Source organism: Prenolepis imparis, unplaced genomic scaffold, assembly GCF_030444845.1.
Source record: "Prenolepis imparis isolate NDT839.2.m4 unplaced genomic scaffold, iyPreImpa1.0 SCAF_9, whole genome shotgun sequence".
Classification (NCBI taxonomy): Eukaryota; Metazoa; Arthropoda; class Insecta; order Hymenoptera; family Formicidae; genus Prenolepis; species Prenolepis imparis.
In genome coordinates, this window is record NW_028141167.1 from 12,228,113 (window position 1) to 12,254,466 (window position 26,354).

At 35.2% G+C, this 26,354-nt stretch overlaps 1 protein-coding gene and 1 long non-coding RNA gene across 8 annotated transcripts in view; one reads left to right on the plus strand and one right to left on the minus strand.

Annotated features, from left to right (window-relative positions):
- The window catches only part of LOC145940686 (uncharacterized), a 74,106-nt gene that overhangs the window by 36,533 nt on the left and 11,219 nt on the right, over positions 1-26,354 (minus strand). For 6 of the 7 annotated variants that reach the window (XM_083046111.1, XM_083046110.1, XM_083046113.1 and 3 more), the window contains 2 exons: positions 18,552-18,840; positions 13,281-13,454 (listed from right to left, as the gene is read on the minus strand). In XM_083046111.1, coding sequence (XP_082902237.1) covers positions 13,281-13,454; positions 18,552-18,840 — 463 coding nt within the window. Of the gene's footprint in view, positions 1-13,280; positions 13,455-16,086; positions 16,517-18,551; positions 18,841-26,354 lie in introns of those variants that run through there. The other variant, XM_083046116.1, reaches the window with a different exon arrangement.
- LOC145940691 (uncharacterized) lies at positions 808-16,589 on the plus strand. The gene is made up of 3 exons (XR_014426056.1): positions 808-1,442; positions 13,258-13,524; positions 16,512-16,589. It is a non-coding gene; the product is annotated as an uncharacterized LOC145940691 (long non-coding RNA).

Genomic DNA, 26,354 nt, shown 5'->3' on the forward strand with positions numbered 1-26,354 from the left:
AAACACGTTTAACGACTTTAAAAACAACGAGATCTACTTAGGCGTTTCACTTTAAATAATGTCATTTGTATATATGCTAATGTATATATGCTATTTGCAACAAATATATGTGAATAAACACATCGCAATGATATGCGTTCTACTTTAAAAGTCATTATCTTCGCTTCTTGCAACAAAATTCAAAATAATTCATATAATAATGCATAATAATCGATTGCTTTGAACGAACATTTAGGGAGCATCTTTAACAAATTATGACAAAAAAAAATATATACTGTAATTATTAACATTTAACATTTTAAAAATTTGACACTGAATTATAATTATAATAAATTATTATTAATGAATTATATTGTCAATAAATAATTTTAAAATGTACAATTTTCTTGATGGATTAATCGTGTTTTTTAGTTTGTTATCATTAAGAAATGACTCATTACACACGACTTGTTGAAATTTACGTAACCATGTAATTTGCGTATAATTTTAAGTAATGATTCACGTTGCATATCGCAGGTTTATATTATAATATTCAAAACGTTTAATATATAGACTAGAGGAAGCATCAAATCTTCGTTGTGTGGGAATGATTTCTATAAGGATCAATTAAAGTTAACTGAGCTCTAACTGATTTAATATCCTTCTTAGAAGATAGGGCAGGCAAAAATAAAGAATATAAGCTAAACTATTATAAGAATTAATCAACACAAGGAAAAATACGAAATTAAATAGTGACTAATGACTTTTCCACTTCTTCGTAATCATTTAGCGATAACCTTCAGGGAATTCACGAACGAATATATTACCTGTTTATAAAAGATCAAGTCTGCTCACGAATCTCTCCCTATCTCTCTCTCTCGCTCTCTAACTCTTTCTGTCTTTTTTCCCTCCTGATGCGTTTACACTGTCACTAAAGCGAACCATCATCTCACGGAAGATCCGCGACCTTCTCGAGAACGACTGACGTTGCGGAGCCGCGCTTATTTCCCTCGGCGGAATAAATACAACGTGAGAAAAAAATTACCGCGTGGCACTCGTTATCTATGCCACGGGTTATCTGCGACGAGAGGCGACGACGATATAAAACCGTCCTTGTCGCCGCAGTTGCAGCGCTGCAACATCTGCGCGCGCGGAGGCTGACAATCTTCCGCCTCAACGGCAAAAAGAAATGTGGATCGAAGTTCGACGTGTATATCGCGCGCTAAAAAGCGTCCATAATCGATAAAGCTCAATTGACCATTTACCCGGACGCCTTTAAGGACGTGCGACTGCGTGTTGGAAAAAAAAAAAAAAAAAAATTATATTCGCGATTAAGTAACTTCTGCTTACTTTTTTAAACGAGCGATTATTGCGTAATTAATTCGACGATTACAGCGGTTGTTAATTCGGACGTTTGTTATTCACTTGTGCAAACTCTAGAGCGATTATCAAGTTGTCAGCAGGTAATTATAAATATCAGTCAATTAAATATATCTTGATAATACAGTATATATTATCATATCTGTTCGAAAAAAATTAAGAAAATAGATTCGGATTTAATTTGACGAAACAAACATTTGAACAAAAATTTGAGAAATGAAAAATTATAGAAATAAAATTATATATATGCATAATTTTTATTAATAAAAATATCTCTTTCTTAATTTTTATTTTTAGTTAATAAAATTAAATTTTATGATAATAAAATTCTCCCTCCCCCTTCTCTCTCTTTTCCTTCATGATTTATATATATATTAAGAAATATATTTTGTTCAAAAAAAATTGAGTTATTTTATAACTAAATTAATTAATAAATTATTAACAACATCTTTGAAAATCCAAGTTTCTATTTTTAGACGATCGTCGTGTCTTTCTCATTATATTGTTTAAACAATCGGTTTACACGAAAGTGTAATAAGCTCACGCGAGGAAACAATTACGCACGTATTTTAATAGATACTGTAATCCAGAAATCATGATGTAATAAGGTCACGGACCGAATAGAAACGATATTACTAACGCAGCCAGAAATTAAAACCGGGAGGGACCGAGAGCAGACGTTTAATTAATCCGACATATAACGCGATCCCGATGAAACCTCACGCGACATCGACGTTGAATTTGCGTCATGTTCAGCCTGGCTTCGTATCCTCTTTCGCGCTTTGTATCACTACTGTACGCGATACAATTGACGCGAATCAGACGATAACGATAACTGACATGTCCGAATTATGTTTCTTTTACGAATCATGTCTAAAGATTTATTTTTTTTTTAATTTTATTCCTCTGATTAATCCTCGCGACACAATTATATTTGCGATATAAGAGAATTACATTGTAACATTCGAATGTTTCTAGTTCTGTATAAGTTTCGCTATCATTATCACTTTTTATTTTTTCTACAAAGAAAAAGTTTGTCACGATAATGTTAAACTTTTGAGATATGAAATATTTTTTGGAATAAAATCTAATCAATCTAAAATTAAATTTCAGAAATAAAATGCAATAAATTAACTGAGAAACTATCTATGGAATAAAACTTGATCAAAACATTCAATTATTTTAAATATTTATAATTTTTTACATATTTAGATAGATCATAATATAAATCTAATCTGTATAAGTTTCGCTATCATTATCACTTTTTATTTTTTCTACAAAGAAAAAGTTTGTCACGATAATGTTAAACTTTTGAGATATGAAATATTTTTGGAAGAAAATCTAATCTATCTAAAATTAAATTTCAGAAATAAAATGCAATAAATTAACTGAGAAACTATCTATGGAATAAAACTTGATCAAAATATTCAATTATTTTATATATTTATAATTTTTTACATATTTAAATAGATCATAATATAAATCTAATCTGTATAAGTTTCGCTATCATTATCACTTTTTATTTTTTCTACAAAGAAAAAGTTTGTCACGATAATGTTAAACTTTTGAGATATGAAATATTTTTTGGAATAAAATCTAATCTATCTAAAATTAAATTTCAGAAATAAAATGCAATAAATTAACTGAGAAACTATCTATGGAATAAAACTTGATCAAAACATACAATTATTTTATATATTTATAATTTTTTATATATTTAGATAGAGATGATAATATAAATGAAATTTTACATGTATCTTCTTAATACACTTTTGTGATATTTTTATGTATCTACTTTAATCTTTGCAACTTTGTATATTTTCATTCCTAGAAAAAAGTGATTTGAATTCATAACTTTTATCAAACATTCGTATGTTACATTTGTCTCTTTGATTAACGCGTTCGACATTGCGTTCGATGCAGTTAAGATCGATGGATTTAACCGCAAAATGCACCGTTGCGATCCAACGAGAACGCAGTTGCAATTTGCTCGTTTATCAGCTGTGCACACACGCCTGTCAGTGCCTTTTGATATCGTGCGATAAGTGCAGCGCGCAAAGGCCGTCCCGTAGCAGGCAAGAATGACAGTTCATTGCACTGCAATTCTCTGTCCTTCTCTTTCGCTTCCTCTTTAGTTTATTCAGCATAATAAAGCCTGTAAGCTATTCGTTTCGAACTTTTCGCCTTCAAAACATCGTTATCATCGGCGCAATAGCGGGGATGAAAAAAAAAATAATCCTCGAAACGATAACGAGCGAAAAAAAATCAATAATCTTACACGCCACAATAAATCATTCATTCTGCAATGCACGGTTGGGTTACGATATAATTGAAATTTTTTACGCATTACGTGCATAAAAAATATCTTACTGTTAGATAGAAAAAATAAATAACAACAAGTTGTCAAGCTGGGCCAATTTTTTCCTTAAATTCGTATAAATAGAAGAGTTTATCATTATTAATAATTACTAATTTATCAATAACAATAATAATAATTATTATTATTATTATTAATGACGTATTCTTCTTCTCCTACCCATACGTATATATACTTCGTAAATAAATCGCGAATAAAACCACCGCTCTCGCACTCGTACAAAGATCGCTCCGAAAAGTTCACGATTATGTATATATTTAGCCGGTATTAGCCGGTTTGCTCCTTCTTCGAGCTGGTCTCTCCTCGTAAAATCGAACACAAACGCCGCATCGTAAAGATCAACGTGAACGAAAAGGCTACGGATACGAAACTACGGTATTAATAGCGAGATGGACGAACGGGTTCTCTTTCTAGGCCGATTATTGGCTTATGGACCACGCGGCTAAAGCGGAGATTATTACGACAAAATGTTTCTGATTCAGCCGGATGTCACAGCCCGAATAAATCACTAGCGCGACACATCCTTTTCACTGATCTTAAGCCTGACATCAGTAGGAAATTAATGTATATTGCCAGCGATATTAAAAGCTTAACTGTACATTACAATCAATAGATATATATGATCCATTTTTTGTGTGGATGTAGATCAATTTCGATAATGTTATAATTTTAATTTTTATAATGTTATATATGTATATTAAAAAATCACAAGTTATAAATACCATAAGTAAAAGTTTATAATACTATGACAGGTAATATGTCAGATGGAAATATTGTTCCTTAATAAATTACAATTATTGCGTTTTATCGAGATGATAATGCGGGTCCTCAAAGTAGAAGAACTTTTAATGCGATCCCACATCCTGCTCATTTATGCTCAATTTAATGTCATTATATGTATATAGGATATTTTAGGGTTAAATATCTCAATTTAAAATATGAATTTAAAATTCCAAAACAAGGAAGAAAATTTTTCTTCTAATAATTTTTATATAAAACATATTCTATAGAAAAAGTTGCTTATTTATTTTGAGAGAGAGAGATCCTAAATTCAAGCTAAGATGTTTAATTCTAAAACATCCTGTTTATATATTCGTGTAAAATACCTATAGCTTTGATGAAGAACAAATGACAACTGTTTGTGGCAACAACTCGTTTCACAACATTAAATCAAAAAGAGTGCACTCAATCAGAGCGTAATACATCATGATATACTGTTGTTTTTATAATGAAAAAAGCAGAGGTTATCTAATACATTTTTAATGCCACTGTGATAACATTGATTCATGTCTGTAGACGCCACTTGATCTATCTTTATAATGATATCAAGAAGCAAACGTAATCTTAGGTTCATGACCGCTTCTAATTATATTAAACTTAATTTAAAAGGATGTCGAGCGATAAAGAGGACAAAATATTCTCTTTTTATTAAAAGGGAATTATGTTATAATATCGGAAATGTATTACAAGAATTAAGATTTTAAAGGAAACGGAAACGAGAAACAAACAGAAGAATATATATAAATAATCGTCTCGAAGTAAAAGTTCGATTCCGATGGAAAGATATGAAAACCATGCTTTATTAAAAATTCTATTTTAAATTTAAATAGAAGAGAATTTATTAAAATAAAAATAAATCAGATTTAATTTTAAATTAAATTCGAAATAATTAGGCACATGAGAAATAAAATCTACCAATCAGGCGTGAGTTGATTATCGCGTTCGCTCGCTCGCTCGCATTTAAAAAACGTAGAAAGTCCGCTTTCCAACGTGTGGGACATTTCAACTAATGTGCCATCCCGTGAGAGAATCGAGTGCCCGATACAAAACCTGGGAGAGAACTAGATCAAGCAGATTAACCTTAATATCAAAGCCTGGCGAAACCTTATAGGATACCATTTCGTGAGAGAGGAAAACAAACGCGCGCTGATCACACAGTCGCAGTGAGGGGAATCCTATAGAAAAACCTGGGGTTGCCCTAATTCACCCCCCCAAGTGCATCGCGATTGGCATTCCTTCCGGAACACGCGAATACACGATACGATTCACGAATAAATCTCGACAGTTTTAGGCGAGGCTTTATTTCCGCTAAAAAGAGATACTTTCCAACTCGCATTGATCTTTTATCATCGAACAACGTTTCACATTTCTGCAACACCTCTTTATCTTTACCTATCTAACGGTGCATCGCAATAATCATTAAAAAAGAAAAAAAAAAAAAAATACTGTATAGTAACAAGGTTTTCCATCGCGTACGCAATTCACATGTCGAGCGGTTTTTCCACGGGGGGAAGGGGGCGAGGGGAATTGCGACTGTGTCCGTATAAATAACATTAATTTATTGGCAGCACGCGGAAGAGGAAACGGGTGTATTGCGCGATCGGGAATCTGTCGAATGCGTGTGCGTTCTCCATCAGTATTCGCCCGCATCTCTCGCTAAATGGCAATAATCGATACTCCTGGGAAACGATAGGATACGCTCGATGTGGAAAATTCTACGGAAGGAAAAAAAAAATGCCGATATATATTGAATCGTAATAACGCGACACACGGCGAAACGGGGAGAGTATACGGCTCTTTCGTGCGTTTAATTGCAAAAACATGACGCTGGACAGGATATTCGTCTATATAGGTATATACGAGTGCGAGTCGCGGTGATGTTGTTGATTGCCATTATAATTATACCAGTTGTTGCATAGACAAGGTATGAGAAACTGCGTTGCCTGCGAAAGCGTTTCAATTCACGAGTTTGAAATATAAGTGCGGCGATAAATTTTGTCAACTATTTTAGCAACTTTGTATGAAAATAGATTTTAATCGAACTTTTTTTAAGATAATGTTAATGAAATTTCGTATCTTTCTCCGTCTTTAATGTATTTTTTGGATGTAATAATAGTCGATAATAAAATGTGAACGAAAAATACAAAATTGTATCTTGAGCGTATAAAAGAAATTGTTCACTTGATTTTTTTACATTTTAAAGTATTCAAATAATATCGAGTTAAACATATTGATTGCTATCAAAAAAGATTAAAGTATGATAATTTGTTAAAAAATTTTATTAGTTTTATATAGAGTTACTAAAATATAGGTTTAAAAAATAGGACATTCTGCGTTGACAAACGTCAGATACGTTGCGATAAAATTATAAATTTTAAATGTGACATATTTGCCGGATATAAAATATAAATAAATATCCTGCCATAAAATCGCGTCGTATTTTTTTCGTCTGCAAGATAATTGCGGGATGCGTATAATTTTGACATAATTCGATCGTTGAATGTCCGACGCGAATTTTATTAAAAGTCGGACCGAGGGTCGCACTGTAGATATAGCGGAGAATTGACAGCGATAAATTCGTCTCAACAGCGATGTACTTTGGCTATACGACAGTTTAAATGCAAACTCATTTAAGCATTAACGGTGACGAGCACCGTCGCCTTGGCCCGCCCGAATCGTCAATGTCAGATCTAAATCGAGGATATCGCATGCAAAGTTCATCTCTCATTATTGCCCGACGGATTTAGAAGTTCGCTAGCTTCCTAGATATGATTCTTCCGAATTTAAAGACGCAATTTGAAAATTACGATCGTAATGACACGGAAAAGCGTAATAATAAAATCATTTTAATTTACGTCCTTGAATACTTATATGTATACGCGGAATATTAAATTATATAAGAATTTTAAGGCATATAAGAGATTAATTATTCATTAGACGATTAATGTATCACAAAGTTTATTTTTATTTTATTTATTTGTGCCTGCAATAAGTATTTTAAAAAATAATTATTATCCGTAAAAATTGCAAAGAAACAATAATTTATAATTTTGATTCCTGTCACTTAAATTCTTATTCTTATTTGATTAAATGAATAAATTTGTATTTCGAAATCTATCGTCGCGATATATGTTACACACATTAATTTAGAAGTCAATTATTCATTAATCATATTATTATACCAAATATTTCGATATTGATCATAATTGTCTTTGAAAAAGGAATTCGTCGGAGCACTATTTACTTGTTCTAGTGTTGGCGCGCAAATGATAACAAAGCCGAAGCACGTCAATAATAGAGTACTAAACAGCACCAAGGCCGTGTCATTTTGTTTTTATCGTCGATAATTCGTTGCCGAAATATTTTACGTAATATGACATGTACGCGAAATATAAATATAAATATAAATTATAAAAGCATTTAAAAGTATACGTGTATCAATTATTTATTAAACGATTGATGTGTCGCGGAGCTTATTGTCATTAAATATTTGATTATTTTACTGCGTATATTTTCAATCCAAATTATATTTAGATTATCGAAAAGTCGAACGATGAATAATCAGATGAAATATTTGTCTCTTTAAATATTATCGAAATATCTGACGTACTATGTGACATATACCTACATACATACGCGGAAGATTAATTTATACGAGCATTTTAAAATAATCAATCGTGCGGGCTGATGGTTACTAATTATAATTATATATAATGATCGCTTTTGCATAATATTACGCATGATAATATGATAATACATATATAGAGCGCAATTACGTCGTTACCTTTCTCACTGTGTGAATAACAAGGTGAAAAATGTATCGTGCAGGCGGGATATAGTTGACAGATTGTTGGGGTATAGTTGACAGGTTGGTAGGATATACATAGACTTGTTGTCATTCGTACAATGAGACTCGAGCGAGACTACATAACAATGTAGTGCTCTATATATTATCGTATTATCATACGTATAATATTGTGCGAAATGCATCATTCTATATATAATTATAATTAGTAATTATCAGCCCGCCCAATTAATTATTTTAAAACGCTCGTACAAATTAATATTCCGCGTATGCATATGTCATAGTACGGCGATATAATATTTCATTCAATTATTTATCATTCGACTTTTCGACGCGATCTCAATATATTTCAAATTAAGAATGCTGTAAAAAAATAATCTAATCGAATATTTAACATAACAATAAGCTCCGTGATATAGCAATCGTTTAATAAATAATTAATCTATATACCTTGAAATTTTTGTATAGTTAAATATTTCGCATTTATGTGTATTCAAGGAAGTATAAATAAAATAATTATATTATTAACATTTAATATTTCGCGTATATACAAAATATAGCAAGTAATGAAGCCGTAGCCTATATATTAACTTAAAAATATCGAGCGACATCGAGCACCAGTATATTTCGTTGAAAAGTCATTAGCACACTGAGCATGAGTAATGGAATTCCTCTACAAAGGGGAAAGATAGATATATCCCACATCCACATTTGTCGATCTATTGTTGATCCCGCGGCTGGCGCTAATAAGGCTAATTCTCATATTTACTTCCTGACATGTTGTGGATTACAGATAAAATAATTCCACTTATCTGCCTATCAACCGATCATAAATTACGCTCACTGTCACAGTTATTCGCATATTATCCATAAACAACGAAGAAATTTCGATCTTTGCGAAAGTTTATCTAAAAGCTCCATTTTGGCTACTAGAAAACATTTATGACGATTATGTAATAAGTGTACAAAATTAGTACGAGTTATCACAAGTTAGTTAAGCCGTAAAAGGAATTACATTGTTAAATATGATTGCCACACATTATTGATAAAAATATATAACTATGCAAATAATAACGAGAAAGACTAATTGTAAGAAAAGTAAGATACATTGTAAAAAAGATACGTAAAATTACACTTATTATTTATGTAATTTTACATATTTTCTTTACAGTGTAAGTAGAGAAATTTAATTTTGGGGAAATTTAATTTTTTAAGAAATTTAATATTTTAATAAATTTAATTTTTGAAGAGATTTAATCCTAAAAAAATTGCATTTTCAACATATTAATTTTATATAATTTAAAAAAACTCAATTCTCTCATTCTTATATTAATCTACGCATTTTATTTGCTTGTGAAAAAAATTGTGCAAATAAGCTGAAAAGCGGGACAGCGCGCGTATGGAGGAATTCTTTAACAATTTATTTTCGGACCTCGCCCTTGAACGGTGAAAAAAATGTACTCTAAAAATACGTAGGCAAACGCGAGCATTTTGCTTACGGCCCGTGAAACATATTGATCAACGTGTAATGGCTTATCGCAATTATTCGCTATCTTGAAGCTGCATTTGTATAACGCGTAGAGTTCGCGAGATTAGAGCCGATTTGGAACAGTTTTAAATGCACACACACACACATTCGCACATTATATTACGCACATTCGTGCGAATCGACGTTCGTTATTTATTCCGCTAATGCAGTCATTACAGTAGATTGCAAATGTATCTTCGGGCATTTATCAAGTCGCCAATTCCTATTGTGAAACAATCCTCTAATGGCAAAAACAGCAGAATAAGTAGAATAAATACACTGTGAATGAATCGATAAGAAATATGTGTCAGAGATTTATATTTTCTCGCTAAATGACGATTTCTTTCTCGCAGAAACTTATATCGTATTCCTAATTTAATATTTATTTATTCAAATATATATTAGATATAAGATTCAAAGTGAACGATGTTTTACAGGAAAACTCTTTGCTATATGCCACATTTAAAAATTAAACTATAAGTCTAAAATTTATTTTTATCCTTTTCATAATTAATACACCTAACGTCTTCTTTATTCTGTTGCTTTTTTAATATCTTAACAAGAAAGGCTTGTGGGGAAGAGCAAATCTTTCCTTGTTAATCTTTCCTTAGAAGGATATCTCACCGATGACGTATCCATCATTGATGACATAAAGAGGTCAACTATCAATTGCGTAAATTGATAAGCTTTTTGCAAGGACAAAACGTCGCTTTAGACGAACATAAAAAATTACTTAAATTTTAATCACGTATGTGAAAATATAAAAACGTAAAAGATTAGAAATATCGAATAAAATGATCTCTAAAAAATCTTTTAAATTACTTTCAAACGCGCGCAGTTGAAAAATTTGTGTTAAATTTAACAAATATCACATGTCCCAAACGGTCCACAGAAATTTTTGTGTTAATTTAACATAATACGGATATGTTAAATGATGACACGAATATTGTGTTAATATTTTAACATAAAATAAATGCAAACTTCAAGTTAAAATAAATTTTGTGTTAAATTAACATAGTTTCAATGTAAAAATTAACTAAAAAAATTGTTAATTTTACATTTTATCATTCCCACTTATATTATAAAGTAAAATTAACATTTTTTTTCTGTAAATTTTAACAGATAAATCTTGTCACTAATAATATCGAACATATTTATTGTGTGAAATTAAAAGTAAATACACATTATGTTATTTTTACACTTTTTTTCAGTTATTTTAATAATTTAACATTTGAGTTCAATTAACACAACAGCAATATGTTAATTTAACACATGAATGTGTTAAATATTTAACACAAAAATTTTAACGGGGACCGTTTTTAACAAGAAAACACAAATTTTCCAACTGTGCGCGCACGTGTGTGTGTGTGTATATGTGCAGATTTTTTTATAAAATCAGCCTTTTTAACTCACAATTCCCTCCTATATAATTATAATTATTATAGACTTATATGAATTTACGATTCTCCTCGCACCTTTCCCTTTTTCTCTTCCCGATAATTAGCGCCTACAAACATCGCTGAAAGATCGTGGCGATGCACTCACCATTTCGATGCACTTTCACACATCTGTAGATGCGCCTTCTCCTCGTGATAAACACACGACATTCCCTCATCGCGTATCGCCGATCTCCTAATTCTCAGCCAGTGTAACGCGATGTTGTAGTTCTTCAACAATTGCGTCTTGCAATTTCGAGAGATCCTCGACACCGCCGATACGCTCTCCTTATTATTGTTATGAAGCCCGAATCGACGGATTCGCATCGCCGTCCTCGTTTTGCGAGTCCTCATCATCGCAACGCGAAAAATCTCGCGGAAAATCGCGCGAGGATCGCTCAACTCGAACTTTCTCCTCGCTTTCTCGGATTAGAATCGCGTCACCGAAAATTCGCGCCGATTCTTATCGACTCGTCTTCTCGCCCGGCGAAATCGGCGGAGAAGCTCTTTAATTGTCGGATTTTAGGCCTCAGAGCTCTCATTTTATCACGACGCGATAAAAAAGGCGGCGACGCGCGACGAGATACCGAACGATACGAAAATATACGAGATCGCGGCGAGCCGTTTCGTTATGCACGATATCTCGCAGCAACGCTGCGCTTATCAAACGCGACGCACCAATCGTTCATTTATCATCCGCCGCGGACCTGGTTGCATTTCACAATCGAGCACCTGTGCGCCTCGTTTACGCACCTGACTCGCAAGAGGAAACTCGTTAGTGCTCGGCTCATTAAAATCCCACGCGCGCTTATTACGGTGATAAACGGTATATACACGCATTCTTCCCTAATCAAAATTCTACACCGAATTTTGCTAAAATACTTAATGTTAAAAATTCAAAGTTTGTACGTGTTCGTAATGCAAATTGGAAATAAAATCCTATATCTTGATCGTCGAGTCTTGAAATGCATATGAGATATTTTAAATGGAATAAAATTAAAAAAGATAGAATAAATTTGCATTAATGTAGAATGAAGGAAGATATTATTATATTTGTAATATAAAAATTAGCGATATTTTTTGAAAATTATTAAATTACATTATATTAATGAAGTATAGAGGGAGGGGAATAGACTTATTATTATTTATTATTAACATTATTTTGTTATATAAAATATCTCATTGCATTATGTTTTATTTTTTGGAAATATAAGATATTATGCAACAGAAAACTCTGAATGATGTAAGAATCATTAATTCAAGAGAACTTGTTTTATATTTATCCACAATTATCTGCGATTAGCTGTCGATTAGAATCTCTATGCGATTATATCTTCGTCCATGTTACACGCAATTTATTTTTATAAAATCGTTTCTACTCAGAGAATAAATCAATTTAAATACACGAAGTGTTTGTGTAATGCCCCTAATCAGTTAATGTAATCTCAAATATTTATTTAAGATTAAAAATTCCTTCTACCCTTCCTTACTGAGTTAAAATGTTTGTAATTACTAATTACATTCATAAAAGCATCGCTAATTATTTCTCTCTGACTCCGAATCTCGCTCTCGTAAAGATTAATTAAAATTAACCGAGGTTTGAATTATTCCCTCGGCTTCTTTCTAATTTCACACACTTGATATATTAAACTTGACTCAATTTAAGTATAAAAAATAGAAACAATCAAAGTGTTTGTATAATGCCCCTAATCAGTTAATGTAATCTTAAATATTTATTTAAGATTAAAAATTCCTTCTACTCTTCCTTACTGAGTTAAAATGTTTGTAATTACTAATTACATTCATAAAAGCATCGCTAATTATTTCTCTCTGACTCCGAATCTCGCTCTCGTAAAGATTAATTAAAATTAAGCGAGGTTTGAATTATTCCCTCGGCTTCTTTCTTTTTACACACTTGATATATTAAATTTGCCTCAATTTAAGCATAAAAAATAGAAACAACCATTTTTAGGATAATATTGTTCATTCACTCACCCATTGATGACGGAAGCGGATTCATCGGAGTTAGATGGGCCCGACACCTGGACCTTGGGCACGGTGTAAACGTCCAAGTTCTGTCCATAACCACCTGCGCCCTGGGGATGGGCGGTGCCGTAATCATCGCTGTCGCTGCTCGGTGGCTGCTCCGATCCGATTCCGCCACGAGGTCTGAAACAGAACGAGCCATCATATATTGATGAGCGACCGGCCAGGAGGAAAGCGCAACTAAACGTTTCTCGTTCGTAATTCTACTTCGTATCTTCCCGCATCGAAATCTGCATCTTATTGATACAAGAATAATTAATAAAAATAATACATATAATTATAAATTAATGTAATTGCGCACGAATGTCTATATTAATAGAATTTCACGCTCGAAGTAAGATGCGCTATTATTTTAATTTGTTCGACCGATTGGTTAACGTGGGGCTTGGATGGCACAATTATACCGTCGCATTAACAGCACGATATAACACCAGCAGATGTGTATTGATCCGCTCTTAAAGACGAAAGAGATATATGTATGCACAAATATAGATACATATGATAATATTATCGGAGTTAAATTACAATATACAATTTTTCACGAGAAATATAATAAAAATTCTAATTAATAGCGTCCGTTTCTTCTTTTTTTCATGACAATAAATACTGCATATTCAAATATACGCTAAATATCGAGGACTGTAAAAATGATGGATACTTTGATCGGGCGTAGCACAAGGCGCGGAGATTTCTCAGCTCGAGACTGGATGAAGGAAGGCGTCACACCAATCGGTCGTCACGACCGACGTCGCGATGGCAAAACGTCACGATCAGCTGTCGCCAGAAGCGCGGCAAATCCCATCGCGACGCGAATCGGGAAATTAACTGGCCGAGTTAACCAAGCCGCGAGTTAATTGACTTCATCTCGTCGCGACAGACGCCAGATCGCGCGTGTTCCGCGCCTCAACGAGAGCAATGGAAAGATTCCAATCACCCGTGAAATACGCTCCTCCGCGTTACTGGAGCAATTGCTGCATGTAAATGAGTTCATTTCTTATGCTCTAGCGATATTTAAGCTCTGTAAGAAGACTTTCGGTCGTCCATTCATAAGATTTTAAACAAAAAGGAAACGTGGAATTATGTTCCAATTAAAATATACTTAATTTTTTTAAAACCAAAAGAGCCCTTTAAAATTTTCACGACGTAATTTTTTTTAGGAGATGTAAATAATTCCTTAGCAGAACCACGAGAAAACTTATAAATTAAAGGCAACGTAATTTCTCGTAATTAAGCATTGATTTTTAACTTAAAAGTATGGAATATTTCTGAAAGAGAGAAATTTGTGTAATATTAAATAGAATATTAAATAGAACGAATTTTGAAAGGCATCGTTCAATCATTTGCAACATGAAACTCAATCTCAATTTATATTTAAAAAATTCAACGCTTGCAATTCCACATTCAATTTTTCTTTCCCTCCCTCCCGTTTTGATATTCTCATTCTGAAAATTCTCATATTATCCATTTCGTAGGGCAGAGACAAGATTGCGGAATCGATCGTCCTCAGCTTGCGCTGGCGTTTCGCCAGTGCAGGCGCATTATCGCGAAAATATATTTCCAGAATGACAGTATATATATACAATGTGAGCAAGAGAAGGCAAATTTCGCAAATTCCCTACCGTTCCTTCCCTCATATTCGTCATGTCGAACGAGAGTGTCCGCGACAGGACAAATACGCGTTTCTGTCGCAACTGCGCGAAACATTAGTCACGACCGCAACAAAGTCCATTTGACGCGAAAAAAGTTGACCTTTTCTATTACCCTGTATTAAATAGCGAATGTAACGATCTCTCCTATTTCGCATCTCGCAGTCGTATTCATTGTTCACGTTAAAAACCTCGCAAACTATTTCTGTTCACGGTACCGTATTCCCTTTGTCGTATAATGAATCACGAAGCACTGAACTTTCAAGTTAACCAACTAGTATACTACTGCATGTGTTACGAATTTACGTTGAACAGAATTATTTATGAGCTTTCTCTCTTATCTGCGTTAGCATAGCGTTCAAAATAGGTCGCCTCTAGGTGGAAATCATGCAAGGAGTTAGATCTATATCTTGTCAACTGATAGAATCACAATCAGTTGGTACATTCGGTATTTAGATCTACTTCTTCTCTATTAACTCTTCGCCTTTTGTAATAGAACTGATAACTGAGAACGTGATCTCTGACCCGTGACCCTTTGCCCGGGGTTGGTAAGGTCTTGGTAAGGACTCGGAGGCGTTGACTAATTGCCGACATAGTTCTCCAAAGTCGTGCATGCATAATCGCGATAAGATTGAAGCGATTGTGAAGAAAATCGAGCAAAAATCGAACATTATGTAATGTAATATCTGTATATGCGATGATGTTGCGCGATGACGTTGTAAATGACAATAGACTCTACTTACGACAACTCGAGTTGAAGAGTTCAGTCTGTTGACTTAGTTCTTTAAAAATTTAAGCAAATTATATAATCTACATTTAATATTTTCAGTGTTCTAACGTCAATTCTTTCTGTTTTTCTTAAAGAAAAAAAATCTGCGATATGAATCTTCCAATTATACAAGATATTCTCGCACTTTATCTGCCAGAGCATCTGGACCAAAAGATGAGTCTAAATTAATTCACTTTGACTAATTATATAATAAAAAAAATTAAATATTTAGTATCTGTATATGTAGAGAAGAAGAGAGAGAGAGCGCTATAAAAAAATATACATTACATCATGACGATCGATTAAGATTGATATAAACGAGGAATCGTCTACTTCGCACTTTTTGCAGCCGGTGTGCATGCGACCTTTGTTCGCACCTGCGGTGAGTATTATCGTAGCTGGCAGTCCAGTAGAGAGGCGCCACTGTCCCGCGTTGTTGCTCTTCAGAACGATGGACACATGCAAAGCCTCCTTCTTAACTGGAACTGGGTCTTCCCCACGCGCGTGTGAAGCTGCGCTTCAATTATCCCAATCTTCCCGCATCCTCCTTCCGCTTCTCGTCTCTCGTTGACGTGATATGCGAGTCAAACAGCGAACGATCTCGGAGTTGAACCGCGGCCCAGAATCAGACATTCTCCCTCATCAGTTGAGATAGCACCTCTCCTCTATTATATCTCTTCCGGGAAAGATCCCTCTCGAAATATCGACCCTTTGGCTTCTTCGAAGTCCTTGATTGGTTCTCTCAGGTTTTCTCTTTTCTTCTAGATCCTGCTCCGACTTGATCACCCGAAGAAACTGTCACCAAGGATCGTCGACCAGGACCTCGTCCTCCCACGAGTCACAAGCGCTCTCTCTCTCTCTCTCTCCTTGGAAGAGAATTCGACGACCAGGACGACGAGGGCAGGAGACAGGGACGTGGCCCGCCGCCGCTTCGATATTCCAGGACGACGAGTCCTGACGACGAGAGGAAGAATACGGCAATGCGGCGCGAAGCGTGTGTTCCGCTCTACTCTCCGTTCACGGCAACCGCTTTCGCGGGTGTACGTGTGCGCGACGGTGTTGGCGGATACGCGCACACGCGCGCGGAAGTGGCAGACTGGTACCGCCGCGTCTGCGCCTCGTGGCTCACCTATTGACCGAATATCATCGCGATGGCTATATGGCTATATACATGGATGGTGCACACCAGCAACCAGAAGCTGGCTCGTGTCCGCACGAGCGCCGCTTCCAGATAAATCCTGAGACTCCCGCTCCCTTCTCTCGGACGCAGACCCAGCAGGTGACAGCGATGGCCGTCAGCTGATCGCCGCTCTCTCGCCGCGCCGGTCTCTCCAATTCGTCTGTTGTCTACTCCAGAATCTCGCGCGAGTCTCACCTTTCCGTCCAGATTTTTATCGTTCCGCGTTGAAACAGCTGCGCGATCGCGCGTTTCGGCAATTTAATAATACCTTCACCTCTCACCTTTTACACCCCGGGGAGAATTATGTGATCAATCTTCTAGTAAACGTCCGCCTCGGGGTCTTCCTCTGCTTTTCTCTATTTTCCTGTCTATCCATCTTGCCTCTTGTTAATTTGTTATCTTTCTATTCTATTTTTTTTCTTCACGAGAGGCATTTTATCTATCTAACGCGGTATACTTTCTAACGTCAATATTTTTCATCGCTCGATGTATTTTTTCTATTATGAATTTGCATATACGCGCATATTTTTTACTACTGTTATTTTATGGATAGATTCTGTCTATTTCGTACAATATATACTCTTTACACGGAACCTGTTTCTTAAAATTTTAATAAAAGTCTATTCCGAGAATATTGGAACCAATACAACCTCGTTAAATTTAATATTCATGATGCTGCGAGATAATTATAGCTTAAACATCTCGCGCAAAGAATCGCCGACTCTCACCTTGCTTTTTCCACGTCGTCTCTCTGCCTCTCTATTTGCGATAGACGTACAATCGCAGTCGAACGTTTAATTGCCCGACGAGGCTCTCTCGCGACGCGAAAACGACTTCCTCGTTAAAGGAGGGACCGTTCACAACCCGCTCTTCCTCTCGTTCGTTCCCATTCGCGATCGCGGAAGTCGGATCGACCCGACAAAGGAGGGTCGATCGAGGCTGGAACACAGTCCAGGAGGTGTTCGTTGCGAGGGATACGGCTTCAAATGTTGTTCACACAACAATCAGTCGCGTACTGCATCTCTCAGTGAAAACTCTTATCTTATTACAAAGATCATTTCATTACGATTTCGCAACGGCAGATTCTTTTTGCGCGAACAATACTTTATTTCAGATGAATCGGAATATGAACGAACGAGAGAGAAAGGCACGATCGGATTGTTCCTTCCGCCTCTGCATCTCGCCTATATGTGCGTAACGCAGGACGATTCTACGTGGTCGGGATCTTTTATTCCCGCATCCCCTTGTTATTACGTCATACACCTGGATTGCGCAACCGGGACTAACCCCTCGAACTGATCCGCCCATCCCGTCCTTTCTCGCGACATTCTCGCCTTGACCGAGTGATAAACAATTTGTCGAGCTGAATCGTGACCAATATAATTCCAATGAGTTCACACCAACGCGTACGTCGCGTAAATCACTTCTATATTTATTCATGACAATGTAAATGAGACGATTGACGCAGAGCCCGGTTATTCCACGGTCTCTCTGGCACGAAAAATTGTGTGACCTCAACGAAATCGGATCAATTACAATTAATATTCTATATCTCGGAGAGAGAGCGAGAAAGAGAGAGAAAGGGAAAGTGGGCGGAAAATGCGGGAAACGTAGTTGGGACTTACGTTGGCATCGACACGGCAGGACATCCAAGTTGCAGGAGGCTCCTGGCGAGATACTCCGGCGCAGGTGCGTCACTCGCAGGTGCGTAACGCCTGGCGGACCGGAACGATCTGCTGTTTATGTCGCAGCCCGCGCATCTATCCGACGACGCGACCGACGACGACGACGACGACGTTGACGTGGACAACGGCGACGACTCCGCATTCGTCAGACGTGCTCGTTCCCGCGCGACGACGTCGCTCGTTCGCGGAATCTTCAAGGAACCGCCGCGACACAGGCTCAGCTCGCTCTCTGAAATTTCAACACAGCACATCCCATATGATTATTGACGGTCGTTATAGGTACATTCGCGCCTATGATTAAACTATCACCGGACGGTGTTGTGATTATCGCATCAAACGCGGAAGTGAAAGCAATCCGTGCAGATTGAAAGATGCAGGAAGCTAGTATTAAAGTGTCTTCCCCTCTCGCACTCTCTTTAATCGACGAAATCCTGACGTATTCAATGAATTTATTTCTTTAATTAAATATAACAATTTGCAATTAAATATCAGATAAAGATCCTGTAGATTCTTCCAACCCAGGCTTAAGAATCATCTAGGAGCCATCTAATGTTCGGCCGATATTATGCTATTATAGGCCAAAGATTTCTCACATTGGTAGCTCACTCGGTCGCAGAACTTTTCCGCGACGCACTTCTGCAAAAGCTATCGAACATTCTCTCGCGACAACTTTCTCTTTCGCGTGCAACTTGTTCGGAAGGAATTAATTGGACGATAGATTCGCTATAGACTCATTTCTACGATCGAGCCGGAATCACACAGAGAGAAGAGTCGGCGAAAAACGGCGAAACGAAACGCATGAAGCAACAGCACACTCGACGTCCGGCGAGCTGTCACTCGCCCCCTTCGTCGGCTTTAATTCATTTAAAGCCCCCGGTCGTCGCGTTACGTCAGCCTCGTGTATTAGCAGCGCGTCGCGTCTCCGGTTCATACTACCTGCATTACGTGAATGCATTACGGGCGCTCTGGTGCCTTCAGCCTAAGTGACTTAATAAGTCTCGTGTAAGTCCGACACCCTGGCTTACCTTGGATCTGATATACTCGCGGAGCCATATTAGTAAAGATCGATAAAGATCCGCCACCAATCATTCCTGACACCTGATCTCGATCTGAATCCTTAATTTCGAGAGGCAAGAGTTTCCCGAAAAACGCAATTAATCGACCTTTCAACATAGAATTTCATCAAAATGGAAAACCTAGCGTACAAAGAAAATTTTAAGACTTCAAAGCGAAATTAAAAGAATGCAAATAAGTAGGGATTGAAACAGTATAATTTCATGATGAGTTCACGGAAGATTAATTATTTGAGAGACACAGAGTATTAATATTCCTGTAGGAATGGAAATATATGAAAATACTTTGCTTGAATAGCCGATCTTGTAATTAATTTATTTCAAAAAGTTGAGATATTATTGAAAGAGATTTATATATAATTCAAATATAATTAATGTGTATATAATTTATTATTTATTAATGAAAAAGCGTTAACCACACACTTTATTTATATGACATACGCAAATGTCCAGAGGATAATCGTGTGTGCTAAGAGAAAAAATCATTTACATGTTACAATTTTTTATGCACACACGAACTTTTAATTATTTAATTATTATTTTTGGCACTAAATAGAATTCCAATTTTTTCATGTAGAGTACAAAGATTGATAAATAACAAGTAAACATTTTTCGTAACTAATACAATATCAAAGATTGAGAGAGGGAACCCGTCAAAATTGTACAAATTTCCTAATTCCACGTGGATGATTAATTCGAGATAACGCGAGTTGATATAAAAGCGAAAGAAAAAAATCTATCTATTCTCTTCTCGCGCGTGAGATATTTTATTATGATGAACAAAACGCCTCGCGGCCTCCTGTCCAACTGAAAATTCTCGAAGGCGTGGAAGTAATGCGACTGTAACAATAGCGATATACCGCCACGTTTTTGGCAAAACGCCGCGCATCCTTTGCGCATCTCTCCCACACACGTTCCTTGTGTGTGTGTGCGTGTTTTTTTCTTTTTTATATGTGGGAAAAGGCCGCATCTCGCTCGAAAAATTCGCGACACGTACCTATGACGATGATTTCCGAATTATTTATGGCACGTGACAATGGAGCGGTTTCGTGGGCGGTTTTCCGAAAACCGCCACGTCCCGGAATCCCATTCCAGACCTCCAGATCTGCTGGGAAATTATAGGTTGAAGAAGAATGGTGTATCGGATATGTGTTTCGCGGAACTTGGCACTGCGATACCAAACCGGAAAGGAGGAAATACGACAGATGATATCGCGGAGAAAATTCGAGAAACCTATTTGCGACAAATTTAAATAAATTGTTTTCTCGTCGACTGTTCGATAAATTTGTGGAATTTTTTGGAAATCAAATAAAAGCGCAAATTATATGCGATGTATTAAGATGAAAGTTTAAGCATCCAAAATTTTGAATGTCGAAAAAAACACTGACTTCTGATGACAATTTTGGAGAAAGACTGATCAAAAACAAAATTAACAAATATATTCTTAAGCCTGATATCTATCTATTTACGCGAGCAATAATTATATTATTACGAATGTCTGCGAACTATATACGTGAACAAATATTTTATACTTGGACAATATTTGTTATCTCTCTCTGAAAATGGAAAACAAGTCTGTAAGACGTAAACAAATTCTTTCATATACAGTTTTTTGTTTATAAACGGCAAGTTTGCTGTATTGTTAGTTATAAGAAACGAGCGAGCAATAAAAATGTCCTCAAATCAGTTTCAAATTTTATCGAAGACACTCGTGTGTGGGCGTAAAATATAAAACACTATCCATATATATAATAATCTGTGGACAGCGATTGCGGATATTGTCTACGATCTGTTTCGCAGAATATGTACGTAAATATATACTGGAATGTGTGCGTATGTGTATATTTTATAATCAGTTCTGCGTATATTTATTTTATTCAAAATTGATAATTTTTTCGATAATTACACCGCATTTACCATAATTATTCATCGTCTCAGACACATCGCGATTTTATTCTATCTTTAACAAACGCGAAAATAACGAACGCTCTCACCGTCCTATTTGCCCTTTTATCCAGAATGTGCTCATGTAAATTTTCTCCGTTACATTATCTTACGCTATCCATTACGGGGTTAATCTATTTACGGTAAGCATCGATCGCATAAACCAAGAGAGGTCGTTCATATAGTGTAGCCAAACTATTTATCTTCAGTATTAGAACAAAAGTGGCTCACATGTATAACTATGCTTAATTGCTGCTGTTAGATGCAGCTGCTGCTTCGTGAAGAGCGATAAATGTCCGCGGCTTCGTCGTACTAAATGTGTTGAAATAATTCCGCCACTCTCTCAGTATGTTGCAATAAACATTATAAATAGCTATCGAGCTACTGAGTGGAAGAGTAAAATCCAACTATCTCTCCTCATTTTAAAAGGTAAAAGAGGCGAGATATGCAAAATTATATCTAATATATGTAACAGAGTTTAGCATAAAAATTCTCTTGCTCCATCATCTCTTTATATCTATGTATAAATTTATAACTTTTTATAAACCATTTTTTAATATACTAGTACAAACACAAGTTGGATAAATTATTAATTTTTTAGTGTGAGCTAAAAATCATCAAATGTGTATTACTAATTCGCTTCTCATTTAAAATACACTAAACAACTATGATAAAAAGAAAAAGATTTTTCGAGAAGAGAACGGTTTACACAACTTTCTTATTCCGCGTTCTAAAAATATCAAAATATAAAGCTTTGAGAAAACAAGCGAGAAAGTATGTGAATAGGCTTTCTCAAAATGTTGTTTCATTTATACATGCATAAGTTCACTTGGTCCGTTTCCAAAATACTTAACAGAATCGCCTGTTTCCGTTATACTTTTTATTTTTTGTTTGTGCGACATATTGAAGAGTGTTTATTAAGTGTGCAAACGCGGTTCCTTATTCCTGCCCCATTTTCTTTTCTAATATACTATCTCTTTCTATCGTTCTCGATTGTTTTTCTTCTTCTCAATTTGTTATACCACGTGCTTAATGCAATGACAGTTATATCATCCACGTTCTTAGAAAATTCTCTCCAAGAGAGCGAATTAATAGATCAACGGAGAGATTAAAGATAACAAACGGGGTAAATGGTCTGGTATATTTTTACTTTGTTCTATATTTCAAGCTATATATCCCGTAATCGATTTAGACAACTTCCGTTTGTCTTACGCGTAGGAAGGAACAATCATTGCGTAAAAAAAAAAGTATTTTTTTTCTTCGAGTGCGAAACTTTTTCGAACGGAAACGGACAGTTTTCTGGTTTGTACGAAGGCACCTCATGGATTTAAATAAAGGTCAAAGTTTACGCCACGATACGATAATATACATATCGAGATTATACCTATCGGCAATTTCGATTCAATGCAAATATGTAAATACGATCGATCATAGCGTGGGATTCGGCGATTTTGTCGATCCCCGAATCAAACCGGTAATGATACATATCAAGTTTTCAGCATTTGTGCATTTCGCACAATTCTCAACTTTCCTATCGTATGACGCATCAACATACACAGCTGTCGTTGATATTAATATTAATTTTCACCGTGCTAAATTTATAATAATGTGGGTACAATAAAAATATAAGTGTATATATCATATACATTATGTAAAAAAAATAATATTACACATATATATAAGATATATAAAAAAAATAACACATTATTCCTATATAAGACTTCAAATATTTAAATAAGACAATAAAAATATATCCGAAAAATCCTCCGTGGATTACTGAGCAAATATCCACGGAAATAACTAGCCGGGGCATCATTGAATTGGCAAGAAATGATTTTTCAGAGCGACAAAAAAAGATCTGACATTTAGAAAGTATATACGTATGACGTAAAAAGTGTATCCTGAGTATATATTTTCAATTAAGAAGCTTTATTTCACAGAATAAAAATAAAGTGATGAATTAAATTGAATTAAATTAAAACCATTAATGTATAGCGTATACGTTTTCGTGTTTACCGAATTCCTTTTACGACATTGTGCAACATCGTCAGCTGAGCTTGACCGCAGTTTGGACGCGTCTCAATGATTTTACAGTGACTTCGAGCCCATTCGGAACCATTCGCTGTCGCAATACATATGTACATATGCACAAAATTCGGTCAGCATGACGTTAGTTTATCAGACAGCTGCCAGACAAAGCCGCGTCGCAGTCGCGTCTAATTTCGGAAATTCGCGATACCTATACAGCGTAAATTTGTTGTACAATGTCCAAAGATAAATAATCGATAAACGCGGGAGATCGCGAAAATAGCGTCGAGCAACAGCGAGTTTAAAAACAGAAAGCGGAAACTCCAGATCGTCGTCCCCGATGCGTCACGTGGAATTTTCCGGTTCCTGGAGAGTTTTCGAGGGAATACCGACTTTAGAAAATTGCTCTCGTCGTCGATCAACGTTAAACCTCGTCAGAAAACTTCGGCAAAGCCGATATAAAGCTTCGATCTTTCGGAATCTTGAGACGAAACTCGAATTGATTCGAGAACGTCGCAATTTTCGCAAAGATCAAAGAAGTGAAAAGGGTGTTTAGATGTAAAGATATCGGTCGATATAAATTTTAACTTCAAATTAGATATACATAATTTAAATTACGTAAATCTTAATAAAGCTTGAACCTTAATAATGTTCGTTATTTGAGACGAAACTCGAATTGATTCGAGAACGTCGCAATTTTCGCAAAGATCAAAGAAGTGAAAAGGGTGTTTAGATGTAAAGATATCGGTCGATATAAATTTTAACTTCAAATTAGATATACATAATTTAAATTACGTAAATCTTAATAAAGCTTGAACCTTAATAATGTTCGTTATTTGAGACGAAACTCGAATTGATTCGAGAACGTCGCAATTTTCGCAAAGATCAAAGAAGTGAAAAGAGTGTTTAGATGTGAAGATTTCGGTCGATATAAATTTTAACTTCAAATTAGATATACATAATTTAAATTACGTAAATCTTAATAAAGTTTGAACCTTAATAATGTTCGTTATTTGAGACGAAACTCGAATTGATTCGAGAACGTCGCAATTTTCGCAAAGATCAAAGAAGTGAAAAGGGTGTTTAGATGTGAAGATATCGGTCGATATGAATTTTAACTTCAAATTAGATATACATAATTTAAATTACGTAAATCTTAATAAAGTTTGAACCTTAATAATGTTCGTTATTTGAGACGAAACTCGAATTGATTCGAGAACGTCGCAATTTTCGCAAAGATCAAAGAAGTGAAAAGGGTGTTTAGATGTGAAGATATCGGTCGATATGAATTTTAACTTCAAATTAGATATACATAATTTAAATTACGTAAATCTTAATAAAGTTTGAACCTTAATAATGTTCGTTATTTGAGACGAAACTCGAATTGATTCGAGAACGTCGCAATTTTCGCAAAGATCAAAGAAGTGAAAAGGGTGTTTAGATGTGAAAATATCGGTCGATATAAATTTTAACTTCAAATTAGATATACATGATTTAAATTACGTAAACCTTAATAATGTTTGAACCTTAATAATGTTCGTTATTTGAGACGAAACTCGAATTGATTCGAGAACGTCGCAATTTTCGCAAAGATCAAAGAAGTGAAAAGGGTGTTTAGATGTGAAGATATCGGTCGATATAAATTTCAACTTCAAATTAGATATACATAATTTAAATTACGTAAATCTTAATAAAGTTTGAACCTTAATAATGTTCGTTATTTGAGACGAAACTCGAATTGATTCGAGAACGTCGCAATTTTCGCAAAGATCAAAGAAGTGAAAAGGGTGTTTAGATGTGAAAATATCGGTCGATATAAATTTTAACTTCAAATTAGATATACATAATTTAAATTACGTAAATCTTAATAAAGTTTGAACCTTAATAATGTTCGTTATTTGAGACGAAACTCGAATTGATTCGAGAACGTCGCAATTTTCGCAAAGATCAAAGAAGTGAAAAGGGTGTTTAGATGTGAAAATATCGATCGATATCAATTTTAACTTCAAATTAGATATGCATAATTTAAATTACATAAACCTTAATAATGTTTGTTATTTATATCAACATTAAAGCACAAATATATGCGTGATCTACGCTGGATCAATTATTGTCAATTGTATTCACTCCAAAAGCTCTTCCCGAAATGTTCTATATTCTATATACTCGCACGTTATTGGTTCAATCTATTGTTAAGTCATTCTATACAGAGAATGCAATATCTATTGAAATAAAGTCACAATAGCTGAAACAAATAAGGCCGGTCTCTCTCTACGCTTTGAAAATGTGAAACTCCGTGATGTAACCAACACAAATTACGAATATACGATTTCACCGTCGTCACACGCTTACACGCCTCGCTATTAATGAACTCATAATGCGTGATAACAACGCGGTAACATACTCATACGAGAAAACGTAATATGTGCTGCTGCTTGTGTCATGTATCACATATGTCTCTGACGTTAACGTACGTAATATGTATACATGTTCTGTGTGATGAGTTTCCTCATGATACAAGAGCTCCTATTTCGCTGGGAGGATGAGTCAGAACAAGACTGACGATTAAGCACTAATTACTTAATTCTAGAATTCGCGCTCTAAATAAAGATGTATTGGTCTGAGAAAGAATTCTTCTTTGCATCGCATTATTTAGAATTTGTGATAAGAATTTTTAGCAACAAGACATAATAAGAAT